This window comes from Gavia stellata, chromosome 1 (assembly GCF_030936135.1).
Source record: "Gavia stellata isolate bGavSte3 chromosome 1, bGavSte3.hap2, whole genome shotgun sequence".
Taxonomy (NCBI): domain Eukaryota; kingdom Metazoa; phylum Chordata; class Aves; order Gaviiformes; family Gaviidae; genus Gavia; species Gavia stellata.
The window spans coordinates 19,469,797-19,492,011 of NC_082594.1; the positions used below are offsets into that span (position 1 = coordinate 19,469,797).

Here is a 22,215-nt window from a genome sequence, read left to right on the forward strand (position 1 = left end):
TCTTGTCATGGTATTCAAAAACATAACACCGTTTATTTCAAGCAGCTCTTGTAAGGTGTTTTCTTAACATAGTGATACATTCTTAATAAAATCTCTGCTTTAACTCATGTGCTTTTCCGAAAACAGACTGGATTACATTAATCTGTCTCCAAATAAATGTTTTCCCAAATATAGTGAAGATAATGGACAACACACTCTTACCGTTGATGACAAAGAAGAAATGCCAGGCTGCGATACACAGTCGTCTGTAGAGAATATGTTTCCAGCACTTAGCAGAGAAAGTAAAATAAAGGCTCTTGCAAATAAACTCTGTGTTCACAAAGAAGTGAAAAATACTAAAGTACAAGAAACACTTCCTATGATACGTCACCAGAGCATTCCTGCTCTGCCCCAGTCTCCATCCAGCCCTGATGTCATAATAGAAGAAATATTTGAAGATGACCTGGAAAGTAAGTTTCTTAATACCTGATGCTTTCAATGTTCATTGTCGAGCATGTTACTGATGTGTTTTGTATTAACATTGTGTGTTAGCTCATGAATTCTTTAACGATGGCTGTATTTCACTTTATCTTCCTTTGAGCTAGCATTGGTTTTTTTTTGTCCTCCTTCAGCTTAGCTTAGTGAAAACTTTCTCACAAGTTTTCTCAAAGAGGGGTCCTAAGTTCCTATGTCAGCTTGGATAATACTCTTTGACTCTTAGTTTACTACAGCCTCTCTCAAGAGTTTCTGACATTGGGTCCTGGAGGATGCTTTTCTGGCAGTTCCCTTGGCTTCCTGATTCTTCTCCCAGGGCATTGTCCTGCATTAACTGTCAATAACAATTAGGTTCTTCAGCTTGTCAGGTTTTCCCTGGACTGTATTAGTAAGAGTGTAGCTAACAGGTCCAGGAAGTGATCCTTGCCCTCTGTTAGGCTCTTGTGAGAACGAATCTGGAGTACCGTGTCCAGTTTTGGACCCTGCAGTACTGAAAGTCACCATCGTACTGGAGCGAGTCTAGCAGAGCCTACCAAGTTGGTGTCCAGGAGGTGCTCAGGGATAGGACTGAAGGCATTAGGAACAAGTTGGAACATGGAAATTCCATTTAGATAATGGGGGAATAGATAGATGCGTCCCGCAGTATAATTAAGATGCTTAATTTCAGAGTGTTCTATGCCCGCAACATACCTAGAAAATCCCTATTATTAGTAATGCTTGGGGAGGATGAGGGGGTGGGTAGGGGTGGTATATGAGACTAATTGTGGTAGCATATAGCTATGATCAAGGTGAAGTAAATTGCAGAGCTTGGGCATGACTGTCTAAAATAGCATATTCCAGAATCCCAGTGGACTTCACAGAACTCGTCAGAACAAAATTCCTTCAAACTGCAGCATTATATGAGTTTTGCATGTCTTGTATCTAAGAATTTTAATGGTAGTTTTGGAATTAGCATGTGAGCTGGCCATCTGCACATAGTCACTGTGTGTGCATCTGTTTCAGTCACATCAGATATGAGAATTTTTGCCTTTGCAGTACCGTTACAATACATGTAATTTGTCTTCACTGTGTTTGCTGCTTTACTACATGCATATAAATACTTAACTAACCTAATTCATTAAACTTCTCTCCTAAAACAATAAACAAAGAAGAGTTTCCCCCAGAATATCATGCTGATGAACAGAAGAAGAAACTCTTCAAGAAGGAAACACCTTTTCAACACAAAGCTGGTTAGTGGTTTTCCAATCTGGTAAATGGTTTAGTTTACTAGAAGGGAGCCATCCTCTAAGCAGTGAGAGCAGACACTGGAATTTGTTGGAGAGTTGGACACATACATTAGCATTCTAGTGGGGATCAGGAATGTACTAGAAAGCAGATCTCCTGACCATCCCTAGTTAGCATGTATTTGCTCACATGTAAGAGCAGACTTGGGGCACATGAATTGATTTCCTTCCAGTTAAAAGTAGTCTGGGAGGTGCTTACAGTGCAGATGTCATTCTTAGCACCAGCAGTTTTGCTCTGCAAAAACACTCCCTGGTCTGCTCTCCTTGCTAATATAAAGACTATACCGTCTTCTAAGATTTGCCATAAAACCACTTAGTCGGAAGATGTAATATAGGAAGTCCCAAGCAACTTTCAGAATCAACATTGGCAACACCTGGCAGATATTTGAAATACTGATAGTAGTGCTTGCTGTGAACGGTGGGACCAGTTTATATACTGAATTCAGTTTATATACTGGATTTTGAACTGTTTTCTTTTTGGCCCTCCATCTATGTTTGGTTTTCTGAATTGTGAGTAAACAGATGAATGTACAAAACAGAGTAATTTGAGGAAATAAGTTATTTCGTTCAAAAATTCTGTAGGCACAGTTTGTGCGGTGCTTTGAGCTTTGCTCATTGTTGAGTGTAAATGGTTATAAAAGTGGATGAGTAGAGATCGCAGTATTGGGAAAGAAAGAATCTGACCTAAGAAGTTGGCAGAGGAAGATGCAGATGTGGAAAATACTGCTGCAAAAAGATACAAAATAATACTAGCAAAGAAAAAAGATAAAGGAAATTGCATTTTTTTTGGTTTGTTTGGGATTTTTTTTTCTTTGCTTTTGTTTTAATCTCAGAATCATCTAAATGTGCTCTCCCTGGACAGTTTCCTGTCCAGTAACTTGTGAATTCACTGGCTGCTCTTAATGCGACTGGACAGAGTATTAGGGAATTTGAGCATTTTAAGTCCCTAACACCAAAGAATTTGCATGGAGAGAGAAACACCTCACAACTATCACAGTTGTGTGATGTTTGAGCCTTTCCAGACACTTAAGTTTGAGTATCTCATGTCTACGCTAGGAGAACAAGAGCTTACGAGATGAAATGAGCATAGAGTTACTTGATGTGGTTGTTTTTATGAGTAGTATGCTAAAATATGTATTTGTTGCAGTACTGGCTCTTTCTGGATTATGGGAAGCATAATTTGAAGTTTGATACAACAAGTTTTTCATTCTCTCCTGCTAGTAGGGTTAGTTATCAGACGAATAATATTTGATAAAATTTTCAAATCCTTTTCAGGCGGCTGTGGTTTGTTGGGATTTTTTGTTTGCATTTAGTTTAAGCAACATTCTCAAACAGCTTAGACATCTCTTCTGGATCCATCTGGCCCTAGTGATCCAGAACAGGCCCAGCTCCTGTTATTGTTTTTGACTGGAGATATCAGCCTCCACTGATCTAGTGAAGTTGTTAATACATGCTTTTCCTGGTCTACTTAAGATAAGCTAGCTGACTCATCACATCATTGGAGATTGTGACCAAGGGTGATGCAGAAGAGTTAGTGTACCTACAGCTGAAATCTTTTAAGTCATTCAGACTTTTTACTCAGATACCACCTTTTCCACTGGAAATGCCCAAGAGTAATCTTGCATCTGTTCTGGACGCTGCATTTCCTAAACTTCCAAGCACAATCCTGCATACGTGCTCAGAATGTTTCAAATGCCAGATTCTTTGTACCATCTTTTGCCCATGATCAGTTGTAGTTCAGAGATGGGCACAGAGATGTCAGTGCTCTAGGATGCTGCAAATCCGTTTGCTGTGTCCTGATCAGTCAGGCAGGTGGCATTAGATCTAGATGATGCTATCCACTCTTTGCAGGAAGTTTTGTGGTGTAAAATAGTCTTGCAGAAACTGAGTTGCTGGGATTCTAAAACCTTCTGACCCATCCACCACTTTTGGTGAGTAGCTTCAGGAAGAGAATGCTGCATTTTGGATCCCAAATCAAGGGAGGTACCTGCAGGACAAAGGTTTTGGATGCTTAGTCAGCAGTGCTGTCTTATATAGAATCATCTCTTGGCTAGCTTTAGGCCATTCCTTGATCTTCATGCATTGTCACTGAACTACTATGCAGAGTGCTTAGCATAGCAGTTCTTAGAGGTAGGAGTCTTTAATCTCTCTAATGTGCTTTCTAGAAGCTTCCTATTTCTCTGTTAAATAGAGGGAATACAAACTCTGAATTACCTACTTACATTCTGTCATGTTAAAGGGCAAGGCAATTTGGCAGAAAATAAACCCCCTTGCATTCTGGCTTGTCCTCAGATATCAGAGGGGCTGGGGGCGGCTAGGCTTAGATTCTGAGTGATGCCCAGTTCTCTGTGTTACAAGTCCGGACGCGTTCAATGTATTGAACTCTCACTATTACGGATGCACTCATAACACCATACACTTTCGGTCTAGTCGCATTCCATGAACTAGCACAGCCACACTTAAGGGATTTGGTGGCGTTCAATGAGAAATCTCACGGCTAGATTAGTGAATAGTGCCGTTTATTGAAGCAACAGATAACACAAGTTCTTTGGGATTGCCGGTGATAAAATTACTGCCTGCAAAGCATGTGCAAATACTGAGAATATGAGTAATATAGCCTGGCTACAAATGCATTAAGTTACAAAGCAACTCTGTAGAGACTTCTAAGTCTCCCAGGGAGGCACTCGGTATAGCCAAGTGTTCAAATCTTACCCAAAGGTGTCCTGCTTGGGGGGGAAGAGAGGCTCAGCCCATTGACTGATCCCAGGTGTCAGAGGTGGTCTGCGGTGGTATCTTCCCTGGCATCCCTCCTCTTTTAAGCCATTTTTATATTGTTTGTCCTTACAGGTGGAGCTTAAGTGACTCTAGTCATATATACCTCTATTGTAATTGGTGTAGAAGCTTCTCGTTCTGTTTTTAAAGGTATAGACAGAAAAATCTAGAGCGCAAGCTCGGTGAGGGGTGGTTGCACCTTGGAGGTGTGTTTTTTATTACTATAATGAGATTATGAGCAAAGTTCACCCAAAGGATAGTATTTTGTCAAAAATGACAGACTGTTGGCTCAGGGTGGTAAATATGCAGCTCAGGGTAGTAAATATGCAACTGGTCAGTTCCATAGTACCTTCCAGTTCCCATCCTATCACAGAGCCTGGCCATGGTGTCTTCACTCCGTTCCGCCCTCTGTGCAGTTTCTCTTAGAGTCAGCACACCAAGCTCCCCTGATGTTGCCATCATCTAAGGTTGCTTAGGGAACTTCTGTGGGAAGGATTCCTTGCATATTCGCCACACTCCACCCTGAAGATTTCTTCAATGCTGCACCTTTAATCTAAATTTAATTTCTAAGTTACCTCCAGCAATTATTCCACACATTCAGGCAGCACATCGTATTTTGGCGCAGCCCAGTCATCTTGCATTTTTACCTGCTGTGGATGTCTCCTTTTCCAGGAAATCATTATATATCTTTCTAGGTCAGGCTTTTGGGACATTTGTTAAAGAATGGAACAGAAAGCTTATGGTAATTTATGTAAGGAATTTGGTATCACACAAATAGGCTGTTAGAAATAAGTATTAAGATGTACTGTGGAGAGTATTCCGTGTAATCCAGGTTTTAAAGCTCTTTCTTAATAACTTGTAACATGGAATTGTTTACTGAAGTATCGGACATTCAGTATGTAGACCACTTTGTAAGCAATGAGACAGCCTTTTGTTTTGCAGAGTAGCTTAAGGGAGGTAGTTCAAAAGAGCGGATTTAATCAGAAAGCAAACGTGGTAACTAGTTTGAAACAAGTGTGAGCAGACTTGTCAGATTAAGAGCTATTTGAGGTAATGTTATAATGATTAATGCAACATAAACCTAACCACATGTCTAATAATATCGGTTGGAGTCATTTAGAAAGTGTTTGATAATCTGTTTTATGTCCTACTCAGGTTTGACAGAACTAGTGTTTGTAAGCCATGTTATAAATCCATGCCACTTCTATATTCGGAGATATTCACAGAAGAAAGAAGCAGGGGCTTTGGCAAAGAAATTGAAAAACTTTTGTTGTAATAAGAGTTCGTATCTCTTGCCTTCAGATGTTCTGGAACTAGGTACATTATTAATTTCTAAAGGTCTACATTAGCTTAAAATACTATCTTGCAGTATGTCTTCCTTAGTATAATACTCTTTTTTTTTTTTTCTCCTCCCTTCCCCCCCCCCTTTTACATAGTAAAGCAGTGCTTATATGTTCTGGAATCTACAATTAATGCTTTTGGGGAAACATTGTACACATTGTTCAGTAAAGTAGACTTTTTTAAAATCATAAACGAAAATGGTAGAAGTGAAAAAGACTGCAGTTCTTCTCAGCCTCAACAAATTGAGTGCTTAGAGAAACTAGCAGTTGAAAGGCGATGCATTGCTAAATCATTAAAATTATTTTCTAGCCCACACATTGACAATGTTACTCACTTCTAGAAGGTGTTTAGAAAACTGATAAGAAAATATGTAATAGCCCTCAAGTTCAGTGGTGTTTTGCCACTTTACTAAGAGGTATAGGAAGTTTGGCAGAAATTACTTCTTAATACAAGCCAAACACCTCCTAGCCTTACAGACGTTGTGTAAATGAACATGGGGAGAAGACGTCTGGTGGCTATTGAGACAAGGTTTTTAATGTCTTTGTGTCTTCATTTTAGCGGTAGCACTCTTACTGCCTGTGTGGAAGATAGGCAACAATGGAACATTATGCAGAACTGTAATAATATTTCCAGTGTGAAGTACCTACAAATACTGAACCTAGTTTTTCTTTTTTTACTTACTTCTGTATAGGTGCTAGAACTTTTATTAAGAGTAAGGAAACTGGAATGTGGTGCCGTGGAACTATCACTGAACTAATTCCCCTAAAAAGTAAAAGTGAGAGGAAGCCTTGTGGTCCAATAAGATACAAAGTTTGTGATATTGCACTGCTAGAAGTATTCCTGATTGATTTTGGGAGTTCTGTAGTTCTAATTTCCTCAGGGTATGTTTACAGAGAGAGGTTTTTGTCTGCAATTGTTGTCCTTGACCATTGTTACTCAAGAGGATCTCTACTAAGAAACAAGTCCTCCATCAGCTTCACACAGCAGATAACCAGATATCCAAATGACACTAATGGTCTGTACGTACGTATTTCTTGCAGAAGTGGCAGTGTATGTAAGTACACAAGTGTACAAGCCTTCACACGTTAAAATGTTGAACTTAGACTTGCATTGCAAAAGAGAACATGAGTCCTCAATGTTTTTAAAAAAAAAAAAAAATGCATTTCATTAAGACTTTCTAGTTTTGTTTCAATGACATGACATTATGCCAATTACTGCAATAATGACCTTTATTCTAAGTCTGAGGTTTGGTTTGGGGGTTTTTTTGGTGTTAGGGGTTTTTTTGCTTTTCTTTTAAGCTGGTACTGCTTTTATTCCCATTGACAATAGATATGTTCCCACTGAAAGGTCTGAACCTGCTACTCTGCAAACTATTGAAACAGATGACGTTTGTTTGTTTGTAAGGAAGCCTGATCAGCATATTGAGGCAGAACTTGCAGCTGTTCCTCCTTTAGCAGTACAGTGTTCATTGAAGGATGTTGTTCCCAAAAATGCAGTAAGTAAAAGCTGTTTGTACTGTTTCAGGAGATTTTTTTTCTTCATAAGATTTATATTAAAGAACTTAAATATATAATTTACAATGATCTTATTCCAGTATAAACAGAAGGGAAACTCGAGAGGAGTACAGGGTATATTTTATTTTTTAAAAAAAGTTAAATCCTCTTGTAAAAAGATGGGTTGCATTGCTATCGTTGGAAAGGAAACAAGAGCTTATAGCAGTCTGTCTTAAAAAGCGTCTGGGTTTACAAATACATATGTCAGGTTTAAATCTCACTATTCTTACTCTAGACACATTCTTTTGTCTAAGGACAAATTACGGAACTGATATTCTCATTTCATGGCTGTCTGATAACTTTATGCAAGTGGTAACTTTGAAAAATCATCCAAACAGATGGCTTCAGAATTTTTAAGAGAGTCTTTTCAGGGATTGTCCTCTGTTACTTAAATTTTTTTGCCACGTACTGGAAAGTGTTACTTGTTCTCTTTCAGTATAACAACAAATAAAGTACTGTCAGCCTTTATTTCCTTAGAAAAAGGACATACATTGCAGCACTATTCACTTCAATATTCACTTATTTACTAGGCTTTCTTTATTTTTGCAACACTCACATGGGAATTAACTATATGCAATGCAGCTGTGCATTTCTGACAGTATAACTGCTGGTTGGTTTGGGTTTTTTTACCAGTCTGACATTGTCTGAAATAGCTTTAAATAGGAAAGATCTGGAACAATTTTCACAGGTGTGGGTAAAATGCCTTCCTTTTATATGCTTTCATTTTTTTCACACCTAAAAAGCACAGATTTGCAGTATCAAATGAGAAATGCATTAACTTGATCCAAAAGAAATAAATTCAGGCAGGCTTTTTCAAGGTAGATAAACGTCAAGAAGGATGTTGTGGAGAGGAGGAATGTGTAAATTGACCAAACTGTGTTGTACATTTGTATAAGGACACAAAAAAATAAGAATAAACTTTCAAACTAATTGGGAAAGCAGAAATGTAAGTCATGAGATGAAACAGCATATGACAGTGCTGGTTTATCTATCAGAAGAATCAGAGGGGATGAAATCTTGAATCTTAAAAAGAAACGTGGTGGAAACTGCAGCCCTTTGATCTGACTCAGTTTTATACAGTTAAAAACACTTACAAATCCATCATAGGAGAATACTGTTTAGTGCTGTCTATGGACTAGACAGTATAACAATGTGTTCAGTATTTCACCTGTTCGGATGCATCTGTGCTCCCTTCCTTGCTTCTATTTTATTTTATTTTATTTTTAATTACTATTTGTATTTTTTATTTTAACATTCTTTCACATCTGCAGTAATTTTTCTTTCCATTTTTCTTTCTTCTTCTTCTTAACACAGAGTGAAGGTTGGGGAGAGGAAGCAAAGGCAAAATTTTTAGGAATGGTAAATAATAAAGTTGTTCAAATGACCATATTTAGAGAAGAGGATGGTGTTCTCATTGTGGATTTGAAAAAACCTCCATTTAATAAAATAAGCAATAACATGCCAGTATCTCTCAAGGATGCATTAGTTTTTTTAGACTTAGCAAGGTATGTGTTTTCCTTTAGTTTATGTTCTTATACCATAAATGATAACAGCAGAATACTTAAAAAGTGAAGTTTACCAAGCAAGTTGGTTTTGCAGTGTTTGATATATTAATGTGTGATGTATTAACAGTCAGCAATATCTGCTGATTTCCTTTTTTCACCTTCACTAATAAGCACTGTGGCATACTCATTTGCACGAGTCAGGGCTTTCTTTGGATAATGAAATTTATTTCAGGAAATGGCAAAATTTAAATTTCTGTACAAGTTTGAATAACGGGGATGAAAGGAGAAGCCCTTAGTGTCTGCCACGGACAGAAAACCATACAGAAATCAGCCTTTTATCTGTTTGATTTGTCTGGTGGGCAGTGACAGGCTAGTCAGCACATCTGAACCAGCCATGTGACGTGATACATACAGCACAACGAATAGGAGGAACAATGATAAGACGTAAGGGAGAGCTCGATGTTGGCATTAGGACATAGGAGAGCTGCTTTGGAGGGAGCAGCGGAAGAGGCAGGAGATAAGAGAACATGAGTGTTTTGGTGTTTGGGTACAAGGATACGGCTTGCAAATCTGTAGGAAATTATAGTTCATTTTGCTGCACACAGAGAAAGGTCATTGTTTATATTTGAGCATACTACTTACGGTGGTGAGAACTGTGGGAGATAATTTTTTACTGCATCTGTGTTCCTCAGGTAATTGCTTTTTCTCATAAGGAGGAAAAAGGAAATCTAAAAGAAAATGGTTTTGTCAATGTAGTGGATTCTAGCCTTTTACTTTTATTTTTTTAACAATTAAAATGTACACTACTGCATCCCAAATAACAAAATCTTTTTAGGATCCAGCTGCCATATATCATTCTTCACATGTTACATTTGTGATGGGAGAAGCATTAGAGAGAATTGGCTGCACCAACTGCAAGAAGGAAAGTTAAAGCTATTCATACAAACATGAATCAAGTTATTTTTATAAGACCATTCTGCGTTTTTCATGGGAAACTTGACATTTGAATAGAAAAGGGTTCCTTCTCACTTAATTTTGACAGATTTTTTTAAAAATTTCCTTTTGTTTACCTTAGGTTTAGATCACAGCTTCCCAGTCAGTTAGAAAATAATACCGTCTTGCAGTATAGTCCACCTAAGATTCCACAAGAAGGAGAAGAAGTGTATGTTGTAGTTTGTCACATTAATAGTCCAAGTGATTTCTATCTCCAGTTGGTAAGTTTAGAAAAAAGGTCTATTTAAATAAAACTCTGCACAAACATTTTAATGTTGAGCTACTTGTAGTCCATATTAAATAAGCTACAATTCCCATTAACTTCTGTCACTTGTTAACAGTTTTAGGATTTCTAGAATCAATAGGTTAGATTAATTCCTACAATCCTAGATTAATCCTAGATTCATTCCAGGAATTCTTAGAATTCCAGAAAGTTAACATTTTTTTGTCAGTTTTGCTACATGGTTAATTCCTACATGGGTATGTAGTGTTTTACTGTTTAGAGTGGTGTTGAACAGGGCAATATTCAACAATTGTTAGGCTCTTTAATTCACTTCAAGTGTTCATAACCATTGTTTAATTTGGGGTTGGGGGAAGACTAGGAAGTACGCTACTAGAAAAAATGTCCCTTGAAAGAGCAAAAATGCCATTTAAAAAAAAAATAAGAACATCTGTTGTGTATGTCTGTTTTGTTTTTCTTATTTTAGAGAGATAGCCTGGATTATTTAGCTCTTCCAAAGAAAATACAGGAGGTATATAAACATGAGCATGGGAAAAACTTGGAAATTCTCTGCCCAGTTGAAGGCCAAGCCTGTATTGCCAAACAGAAGGATGGGAATTGGTACAGAGCACAGATCATAGGTGAGGTCTTGATTCTTTCACTCTAAAGCTAGGTTGCAAAATCACGTGTGGTACTAGATCAGAGTCACACACTGGATATGAATAGTAACAAACCACCATTATTTTTACTAGTCAGTCTTACACTAACAGGTACGTTCAAAAAGTCAGTAGTACTAATCCATGTTAAATTCTTTATTAATGGAGTGGTTTATACTTTTTTTTTTTTTTAAATGAAGCAGGAGTAGGGAAGTGATTGTGCCCCTGTACTTGGTGCTGGTGAGGCCGCACCTCGAATACTGTGTTCAGTTTTGGGCCCCTCACTACAAGAAGGACATTGAGGTGCTGGAGTGTGTCCAGAGAAGGGCAACGAAGCTGGTGAGGGGTCTGGAGCACAAGTCTGATGAGGAGCGGCTGAGGGAACTGGGGTTGTTCAGTCTGGAGAAGAGGAGGCTGAGGGGAGACCTTATCGCTCTCTACAACTACCTGAAAGGAGGTTGTAGAGAGGTGGGTGTTGGTCACTTCTCCCAAGAGACTAGTGATAGGACAAGAGGAAATGGCCTCAGGTTACTCTGGGGGAGGTTTAGGCTGGATATCAGGAAAAATTTCTTTACTGAGAGAGTGGTCAAGCATTGGAATGAGCTGCCTAGGGAGGTGGTAGAGTCTCCATCACTGGAGATGTTCAAAAAACGTGTAGATGTGGCACTGCAGGACATGGTTTAGCGGGCATGGTGGTATTGGGTTGATGGTTGGACTTGATGATCTTACAGGTCGTTTCCAACCTTAATGATTCTGTGATTCTGTGAAGCAGTGTACTTAATTTTCTATATATTATTGAAATTCTGTTATATAATTATTTTAATTGATGTTTCACTTACTATTACAGTTCGCTCTATAGATGTGTCTATTACAGCCAACCTCTGAGTGTAACTAGTGTGGGTTAATAATTCCCCATAGTAATGCCAAAGGGGATGGGGGATGTACATGTGCTGACCTCGCCTTTATGGGCAGCGTAGCATTCCTGTATGCGGACATGTCTACTTGGCATGTATTTAATGTGCCAGTGTCTCATAAAGTGATGAGATGGAAGGGGACCAAAATGCAAACTCTGTCATTTCAGGAACCTGAAAGACCTGGCTCTTAAAGAATACAGTTTTTGAACTGGGTTATAGAACATTTGAAAATGTGGTATTTTATGATTATATGGTGTAAATGTGGATTTTGCTCTGAAATTCTGGTGCTTTAACCTGTATCAGATACTCATTTTTTGTTTTAATAACTTGAGTTGTTTTTCTTGAAGGGCTGCCAAATCGTCAAGAAGTTACGGTAAAATACGTTGACTTTGGCAACATTGCTAACTTAACTCTTAAAGACATACGCAGAGTAAAAAAAGAGTTTCTGAGCTTTCCAGAAAAGGTAAATCAGTGCTTGCCTGGATTAAATACTCGAAATTAATAGAATCTCAGTGGATGGGAGGGGAAAGAGAGGGTTGTTAACGTTCTGAAGTAAATAAAATGTTAAGCAAGTTCCTTTTCGCATTGGTTTATGATGTGACTTATTAAATATGTTTTGGGTGCACATTGAAAACTTTTAATTTTTTTTATATCATTCAGTTTTAAATGAAATCTAATGTTACCTTGCAGTGAGGAGGTGTATATACATTGTGTGTGTGTGTGTTTAATTCAAATACCTTCTTTTATTCCATAGTAAGATGAATTCATTTTTACATTCCTTCATTTTCAAATGATGATCTAATAATGGTCTTTTTAAAAAATTACGGTTTTGTTTGGTTTATGGCATTTAAAGTTTGGTGTTTACCTAACTTCAGGTATTGTAGAGGTTTCCCCCTTCTGACAAGGAGAAAAATTGAGCGGGAAAGGAAATGGCAAAGTATTTCTGTCAAAATAAAAGTGGCACATAAACAGAACATAATACTTTTTCTTCAGCTGTTCATTTGATAGTTCTGGTTGCCAACCATAATTATGCTAAACTTTAAAACTTCATGTGTTGCTAGGGGTTTTTTAACCAGTAGTAGGCACCAGAAGTAGTGATTGTTGTAACTAAGGTTGGCCAGCATTTTTTACTGAAAATAGGATTTAATTGTTTATATTTTGAGCAGATGTTTCTAGGGAAAGTTTCAGCCAATATAATTGAGCCTTTTTTGACAGTAAGGGAGAGGAAACATTCTGAAAATGGCAAAACATTCTTGCAGTTGCAATGTCTTAATGCTTCAGATCAGAGCGGCTAATGAATAAGGGTGTTAAGATTTTTGATGTGTGTTATGTCATCATTCCAACTAATGCTTGTTATTGACCAAATATAAATCATCAGAAAAACCTGTTAAGAGTTTGTCAGCTCTTGAGCACGTACTACTAGGCCTCCTCACTTTGAAAATAAAGGAGAAGGGGCTGAAGAGTTACGGAAACAGATGGGTATATGACCACTAGAGAATGGTCTAAAAAAACTTGAACTCATCAGTTATTTTCAAATTTCAGCATTCTTATGCTATATATAGGTTATGGTGAAACACTCTGGCAAGGTGTTTACACTTGAAGTTTGTGTAAGAAATAACTTCTGTTGCTGTTAGTTTTAATGCAAGTAATAGATCAGCAGGTTTGAGTCTGCTTATCTGTTGCTATGGTTTCAAATCTTTTCTGTTTAAAAATAACTAATTTTTAAGGATTTAAAATTCTTTGAAACATGAATGAACACAAGATTGCAGAATCAAGCATTCAGAAAGTAAGAGTATCAGAAGTGAGGCTGCTGGTGCAGGTCTATCCTGTTGCATGTAGGCGTTGGTAAGTCTCCACACATGATCACATACTGCATTGCCTCAGATGTAAGTTGGTTGTTCAAGAGATTCGAATTAGGCTGTTACAAGAGAAGTCAGACTTTTTTCAGCCCATTAATATAGTTTTCAGGCATTTTAATGGACTTGGGTGGTACAGAAATCTTGGCCAAGACTAGAATGAGCAATGCTTAAATGTAGGGTTGGATTTGTCATCCACAGCCCTTTCTTTTAATGGTTATTTAACCTGTCAGTCAGTCTTGTTTTCATATTCCTGACTGCCTGTATTCTAAGAATAGCTGCACAAAACATTCTTATTTCTATTGTCTTTAGTTCCTTTCTCTCCCTTTTCCCCCGCCTGTGTTACTCTTCTTTCTTTTGGTGCAATAAACAAGAAGGAGGAAAGAATAACATTCACAGTTACTTTAAAATTGAGCCATAGCGTAGACGCCAAAGTTTGCAATGAAGACACTAAACAAAAATTCTTTTAATCAAAGTACTTCATCTCACCTGATTTCCTGTGTGTCTCTTTTTTTATGTCTCCTAATTAATACCTTTCAAAAAGTCTGGCAGGAATTTTCTGGCATAGGTGCTGTGGTACTCTGGTGTCTCTGTGTTTAGTCCTTCAGACTTCTACAATGATACAGTCATGTTAATCTTAGATACTTTGAGTATGGGTTATTACATCATGATAAGCAAAAAAGGATGAAGGCTTTCTTTATCGCCTCTCTGCAGTAATCTTTCCTGATCTCTGCAGCCAGTTCTATGCCTAACCATAAAGGGAGCCAAGGAGAAGTAAGCTCTTTCTGTTTCAGTAAGAATGTATCTGAATTTGAGGTTCATGCTCAGCTGCTGGCAGGGAGGGGGGAATCATCTTAAATCAAATCAAATAATGGTAATGTGGAACCAGAAGCCAAGGTCATGCTATCATGGGTGCAAAGCAAAGGCTGTGATTTGGCTGTAAAGAGATGGTCTTGATATGTGATGGTAGATACATAACTTGAGTTATTCTTTAGGCAATCAGGTGCAGGCTGGCTTGCATTGAGCCTTATAAAGGGGCAAATGAGTGGAACAGAGAAGCCAAGGAAAGATTTGAAGAAATGACTGAGGATAAACTTATGCTGTGTTCAGTAGTTGGTACGTTATCAAGAGTGTATTAATTTATATTTAAATATTATTAAATTAACTCCAATGTAGAAACATGCACTTTCATATTTTAAATAGTATTTATTTGAAATGCTTATGTTCATACATGTGACAGGTAGCCTGGAGTGAGAATATCTAAACATAATTTTATAATTTTCCTCCTAATTGGAGGAGACATAGCAGATATATAACTTCTGACAAAAACTCTGTTTATGCCTTCTCTTACAGACCACACCAGCATTATGTGATATAAATATCCTGGTTTATTAAGATGGGCTTGTTTCCAAAAGTATTAGCTATCCTTTCCTTGACTCTTTCTGACTTCATTTGTAGCTGGGAGTGTGATTGCTTCTGCTCTAAAATATTGCCAAAAAAAAAAAATTTAGATAACATATATATGCCTTAGTAGAATTTTTCTCAATACCATTTATTGTTAATATGTAACTAGTTATTTTTCAACACCTGTGTAATGGTGGTTTGGAACCTATCTAATAAATGAAATTACATGTAGCAGTTGGTTTCTTTGTACAACAGTATTTTGTAATTGTTTGTGTATTTTAAGTTAATCTTACAGATATGTGCAAAGCTAAGCATCTACATACTGTTGATGTTCAGAATCAATTATATTATAAATCAAATGTAATTTTACAAAATTCTGGCTCTTAGTACCATTTGCCGTGTCTCCTAAACCATAAATAGTCTTTATACTGTCGTTGATTGGCACTAATTATGTTTATATTATTTATTCACAGAAATTTTAGATAATAACATCTTATCTATTGAACTCTATGACTCCTCTGCTGTTCATGAAAGAAGCTTTAATATTAACTGCCAGCTAGTTAAAGAAGACCTAGCATCCTACATACCTGGGTAAATACACTGTGCATAACTTAAAGTATTCTGAAATACTGAATTTGTGTAACAAAATTACTGGCTTCAGTATGTCACCTCCAGTGGCTGGAATTTACCACATTTGTGGTAAATTCATTACAAATCGCATTCATCAACTAATGTAAGTTACAGTGTAACTCTGCAGTTTGGCATAGTTGAATTCTCAGACTAAATCTTGAGTAACATAATTTATTGAAGTTGATTCAAAAGTTGGATATGAAATTTTTGCATCATAGTTGTAATGTGCTTAAGTGCCAAATCTTCCCAAATTGGTTATCATTTAGTTTCCCATTCCCTTATAGTAAGAAAAGAAATACCACTTTCTTGTGTTTAACCTGCACCTAAAGTAAGTCCTCTCTTTTGAAGTTCTGTTATTAGAAAACAAATACTCGATAACCAGCTATGACAGTGACAGACAAAAGAATTGGGAAGCCTGCTGGGAGAGATGAGGCTGATAAAGAGATAATACCACTGCATTTAATTTCTTGGCTTTTTAAAAAGATAATCATGGGCTGTATTCATAAAAATAATTATTATTTCATTAATAATTTTTGAATCCTTAACAAAAATAAAGATACTATTAAATAGAAAGTTTTTATTCTAGAAGAGAATTCCTGAATTTTCTTTTTTTCAGGAGGAAGCAAATAAGTGGATTTTTATCTCTTAGCTCAGAAATATAACTAAACCCTAGTAAAACTCTTCTTGTCCTAGTCACAATTTTTAGTAAAATTTTTGTAAAATTAAGCAGCTTTATTTAAACCTGAACAGCTGAATTGTTTTGTCACTGTCAGTAGAGTATTTTGTTCTGTTGCAGCTGTGCTTAGATGCCCGCTTGCAGCCTGCAAACAAATGGATATGTTACTTTAATACAAGTTGCTGTGTAACACTAGTAACTTTACTAATGTGGATGTTTTGGTTGTTCGCTCACTCCCCATTCTTTAGTTGGACTGGGAGGAAGACAGAAGAAACAGGAGCAAGAAAATTCATGGGTCAAAATAAAGACAGGGAAATCGCTTACCAAGTACTGTTGTGGGCAAAACAGACTTAATTTAACATAATTACTAATTAGCATAAATATTGAATTACTGATTCAGGCATTGGGACACAAAAAGCAAACATTTACAACGCCTGCCCTCCCCCTTTTCCAGGCTCAACTTCACTCCCAAGCACCTCTCTTCCCCCTCCTACACTCCAGTTACAATCAGTTCCTTCAGTGAGGCAGTGAGCAGTGCAGGGGGTTGGGGTCAGGACACAGCAATTTCTCCCTGCTGCTCCTTCCTTCTTGCTCTTCTCTTCCTGTGCTCCAGCGTGGGTCATCCACAGGCCTCAGTTCCCTCAGGAGTGTGCCTCTTCCCCCACAAAATACCTTCTGCTCTTCTGACCTCGGTGTTCCCTATGTTATTTCTCTTCTCTTCCCTCCTCTCTCTCCCTGGTGTTTTCTGCCCTTCATTAAATTAGAGGTGCTACCAGCTTCCCTGAAGGGCTCAGCCATGTCCTATGGAGGGTCTGTTGTAGAGATGGCTGAAATGGGCAGTGTCCACCATGGGTGAGCACCTGGCCTCTTCTTTCAGAGGTCACCGTTGCAGCCCCTCTCCCTAGCTACCAGCACCTTGCCATTTACACCCAGTGCACCATGTCTTTTAGCTGGAATGATGTTTCCATGTGGGCGGGGGGCAAGGGAGTTGTTTTGTGGGGGCTTTGGGGATTTTTGGCCTGCTTTGTTTTCCTATGCGCATAGATCTCAAGCCCTCCAGAGCCCATTTGTCACAATTTCTCCTTCTCACTGAATTTCCCATTTGTGAAGATGGATGTCTGCAAAAAGTCAAGAGACTGGTGAATAGTTTAAACCTACTTTAGGTCATTTAGAATCACATTTGGGTTATGATTACTCTTCCATGTTTAGTGCTGTTGAGGGATACCCAGGCCAGCTCTAAACTAGTGTAAGACCACATAAGCAGGAGGGCACAGTGCTCCACTGAAGCTGACTTGCTGACGAGCAAACATCAGTAACCTTACTCTTGCTTTGGGATAGGAAGTAGTCTATACAGAATTCCAGGACGAAACTTTGAAGTTCTTTCCAAGTTGATTGTTTTTTCTGATGGATCTGCAATGATAATCCTATTCTGGAGTTACTAGAGGGGGGGGTTGTAAGACAAGTAACATGTATTTCACTTGGGAGAACTCTCCATGGCAGATTGCTTCTGCCGATGTCATAGTTGAGACTAGTTGTACACAAGGTAAGCATATTTATGAGCTATGGTCTTCATTTCTTTCCTGGTTCTACAAGTTAGCTGTTTTACCCAGCAGCTTCCAAATACCTGCATCAGGAAGGTTTGCATAAATAATCGTGTAGCAGTATGTGTTAGATAATTCAATACTTCACAGAATTTTCTCTCTGACAGAGCAGTTTGTTTCCTTCCCGTGAAGGAAAAGACAGGTGGTAGATCTCTGAAAACAGAAGAGGGTTTCTTCCTGGAGGCCCAGAAATGGCCAGCAGTTAAACTCATGTTTGCTGTCTCCTTTAGTCAGTGATGTTTACAAGAAGCCAGTTCTTTTGCATTAACAGTTGGGTTTTTTTCAAGCTGCAATCTCTTGCATCTCTAGTTAGTGCAATTCACACAGGCTTGTACTAAGCTGGGTTGTGGCTCAAAATACATACCAGCCAACATTTGATTGCTGTTGGGCTTTATTCTATACAGTTCACGTGATTTAAAGACGTTTTCATCAAGGTATTATGACCATACTTCATTCAGTACTCTACTTAGGAAAATGCTAGCACCAGTTGTGTTGTATGCGTATCCTCAGGGAATGCTAGAAGGGTAAGTGTTTCACTAATGTTAATATCCTTTACTTCTGAAAGGAATATTTACACATCTTAGAAGTTGAATGTTGCAGCTTTCACTCAGAGGCAACACTGATTTCCAGAAGTGTGATATTAGTAATTTGATGTCTTTTAAGGCAGACATAAACATTAATGTTCAGCAGCCCATTTGTGTCAGGCTTGCTTTTCTGCTGGCAGCCTATATTGCATAGTGCTTTCATCTGTCAGTGGAATGTGCAAGGATACCTTCTGAAGGAGAATAAAAATAAGTTACTATCATGAGTGTTTCAGAAGTAGCATTTAGAAATGTTTTTGTGTTTTGTTGGGATTTTTTTCTGCTTTTGTAAGTTACTTGTTATTCTGTGCTCGTCATGTTGAATGATTCATGTCATGTTGAACTGTGATTATTGAGCTCTTTTCACTTTTTTTTTTAAAATGTGTTTAAACTTTCCATTCTAATTATTTTATGCTCTTACAGGTACCCTGAAAGTACTGCTGTAAGGCCCAATGAAATATGGGATGTTCCTCTAGAAGAAATTCCTGAAACCTCAGAAGCTTTAAATCCTGTAGACATGGAATCTGTGGATGAAAGAGATTTCAAATCACTTTCTAAGAAAGAGCTACAAGTGAGAATTAGTCATGTTGTGTCTCCTAGTAAAATTTTTATACAGTGGCTGTCATCAGAAAGTGTACTGAAAAGGTACTAAAATTTAAATAACTTTTCTCGAGTTAAGGCACTCTTATTACAAACTGGTGAAGTATAGTTAGAACAAACTCTAATTAGGGTTGCATTTGGCACTGGGTACTCTTTTGAATGCTGTTGACTTAATCTTGCTTTGTTGAGAAAAGTTTAAGAACAGAAGACAGATTGGCACTATGTTACGGTTTATTAAATGTTTGTGATGCCAAATTAAGTACGTGATCTAACTTCTATTTCAAATCAGTTTTAATGTAGTAAGTATTGGGGCCTGATAAATGCAACACTGTCCAGAAAAATTAAATCTTTCTGCTCTTTCTTTTCTCCTCCCCATTCCTTCATTAGAAATCTTGTTAAATAATACCAGTATCCTTAGTTATAGAACTTCAATCAAGTTATTTCTTTCAACATAATTATAATACTCAGTTAGGAATGTTTGAAGGCAATTTCTAGACATAGTGTATCAACCTTGCTTTGGTAGTTATTTAGGTAACATTTAGGTAATAGTGCGTACTGCTAGAAGACAGTTAAGTGGAAATATCATTGCTTAGTGCAAGTTGCTTATTCTGCCTCTTATTTCTCCTTTCTTTCATCTTTTTTACCTTCTTGCATGTAGCTTCCTAGAGTTCCATTGAGTTAGTTATGACACTAAATGAGTACCACACTCTCAAGTTGTCGAGAGAAAATAGTGCGTCTTTCAAATAGTGATAGCATTATACAGAAAGGTCAGGATTGCTGAGATTAATTCCGTTGTTTAAGAAAACATGATAGTTCTACAGAATGTTAATCAGATTGCATGTGTTTTGTAGCTCCATTTAATGTATTTCTAACATGCCATGAAGAAAAACTAATACTATCTGCCTGTTAAACTGTTACTAAAACTTTACTGTATGCTAGTTAAGCAGTAATGGACTAAATAAACCCTTTATTCACTGGATAAAATTTTACCACTAGAAAAGTGTTTTTTTGAATGTTAGTTTACAGGAGAAGATGGCTACCTTCTACAAGGAATCCCAGCCACAGTCTGTGAAGTGGGAAAGTAGTATGCACTGTGCTGTTTATGTACATGATTTGAAACAGTGGCAAAGAGGTCAAATAAGCAGGATTGTCTCTGAAACAAGTGCAGAGGTAAACCTGTTATCATAAGGGGGTTCATACTTTTATTTCTGAAGTTTGTAAGCATTCATTGATTAAAATAATACCAAATCTTTGCTTCTTACTTTTATGTTAATATTTTCTCATATAGCCTTTGCTTCTGTTGAGAGTTTAAGTTACATTGTACATTGCTGCAAATAAGATTACTGTTTCATCAAAGCTCAGATGCCGTTAGCAGGGAACCTGGTAGTTGAGGAAGGCTAATGAGCTTTACTTTGTGTATGTTTACACTACACTTTGCAACATAGCGCAGATTCCCAAACTATAGCCTAACAGTTTAGGTTAGATTCCAGAAGCTGTGTGAACCTGAGGGTCACATTAATTTAAACTTAATGAACCTTTCTATAAAAGATGGAGCCAGCTGAACTGAGTGCAGCACCACAGGAACATACGTAGTCATGCTGTTGCTTGAACTCTAAACTGGTAGTGATGCCCTGTGCCATGCAGGTGTAACATTTTCCACAGTAACTTCTCACACAGTGCTGCTTTAAACATGCGTTTTGTTGCACTCGTTTGAAAAAAGTAAGGAGCATCAAAAGAGGCATTCCGTGAACATATACGTACTTACCTCAAAAGTGAGAGTGGCTTTTTAATCATACAGCTAATCCAGGACTGGATTACCATTGGTTCTTTCCACCATCATCAGATTATGCCTGTGGGTCTTGTTAGCAGGAAGCAGAAGTGGGACTTGCTATACTTATGGTTTGATTCATCTGTTTTCTAAGGCTAAGAGCCCTCAAACAGCTATTTATCCACGTCAGAATAAAAAGCAGGGGGTGGAGGGGAGCTATTTCAGTGTTTCTAGGTTTACAGATTTAAGTGCACCAGCATAACTGAAGCAGGGGAAAATAAATATTCAAGTAACAGCCTCTGTAAAGTTGTTTAACCCCCTTTGAGCACATTTAGTATGCTGTGGTAATCATTTGTGTTGTGTGGTGGAGTACTTCAGTGCAAAGGCCATTCGTTGAATCCTGGTAATGTTTGTTTGTTTGAATTTTGTTTACCTATTCAGGCATGCTTTGAACTATCATTCATTACAGGTAACACTAAGAGGGATTTTTTTTCTGTTTTATTGTGTTTCTTGGCTGTTACAGGTAATACTTTATGATTCTGGAGCTGAAAAAACAGTGGATTTAAACTGTCTAAGAAAACTTGAGGAAAATATGAAGATAATTAGGACATTAGCAGTAGAATGTTCCTTGGCAGATATAAGGTAGCCTTTCCCTTATACTGAGTAGCAGTATTAGAAACCTAATAATGACATAAGTGAAGATTTTCCTGTCTTAGCACTGATTATCTAAGATTTGCATATGGTTTGCTTTTTGAATAAAGAAGAAATGGGATGGCAGCTGTGATTCGTTTTATAAAGGTGTTTTTTTCTAAGGGTTATGCTACATACCGGTAAAGCAGAAACTGTGCTATAGAAAGAAAGAATATTTATAGGATTAATTATAAAATACTGGGCAGACGATAGCAGTTTTTCTTATTTCACTTAATGCTTTTTTCCTTGGCTCAGAATTTGAGATTAATTTGATCTCATGAAAATGCTCAGGAGGTGTCTCTTTTCTAGACTATAGAAAAGAGAGGGGACCAAGGTATTCTCCTGTGCATTTGTTTGTGTGCTGTCTATACTGTGAAACAAAAAAAAATCATGTTTGTAATACCCATTCCCTGAATGAATATAAAAAGCCCAATTTGCAGATGAAGTATGGATTTTCCTTTGTTCTGTTAAGGCAGGCGTCATACTTACGGAACTCAAGATTCCCCTTAGTTTTGAAGTTCTGGGGTTATATTTTTGAATTCTTCCTGCCTTATAGATCCAGAGATGAATAACCATTTCTTTTTACCGTTGACTGTAATGGAGATGGTCTTTTTCCTCCTGACAGTACAGGCAGTTTCAAAAAAATTAAAACTCCATAAAGGGAAGGGTTTGTGGTTAATATCAGGAGATGCCAACTT

At 37.5% G+C, this 22,215-nt stretch overlaps 1 protein-coding gene across 1 annotated transcript in view; it reads left to right on the top strand.

Moving 5' to 3' along the window:
* RNF17 (ring finger protein 17) overlaps positions 1-22,215 on the top strand; it is a 51,931-nt gene that overhangs the window by 13,806 nt on the left and 15,910 nt on the right. The window contains exons 11-24 of the mRNA XM_059823185.1: positions 175-222; positions 406-449; positions 5,685-5,846; positions 6,562-6,751; positions 7,200-7,365; positions 8,738-8,928; positions 10,004-10,142; positions 10,629-10,782; positions 12,059-12,174; positions 14,563-14,683; positions 15,445-15,562; positions 18,883-19,104; positions 20,079-20,229; positions 21,351-21,469. Coding sequence (XP_059679168.1) covers positions 175-222; positions 406-449; positions 5,685-5,846; positions 6,562-6,751; positions 7,200-7,365; positions 8,738-8,928; positions 10,004-10,142; positions 10,629-10,782; positions 12,059-12,174; positions 14,563-14,683; positions 15,445-15,562; positions 18,883-19,104; positions 20,079-20,229; positions 21,351-21,469 — 1,941 coding nt within the window. The remainder of the gene's footprint in view (positions 1-174; positions 223-405; positions 450-5,684; positions 5,847-6,561; positions 6,752-7,199; positions 7,366-8,737; positions 8,929-10,003; positions 10,143-10,628; positions 10,783-12,058; positions 12,175-14,562; positions 14,684-15,444; positions 15,563-18,882; positions 19,105-20,078; positions 20,230-21,350; positions 21,470-22,215) is intronic.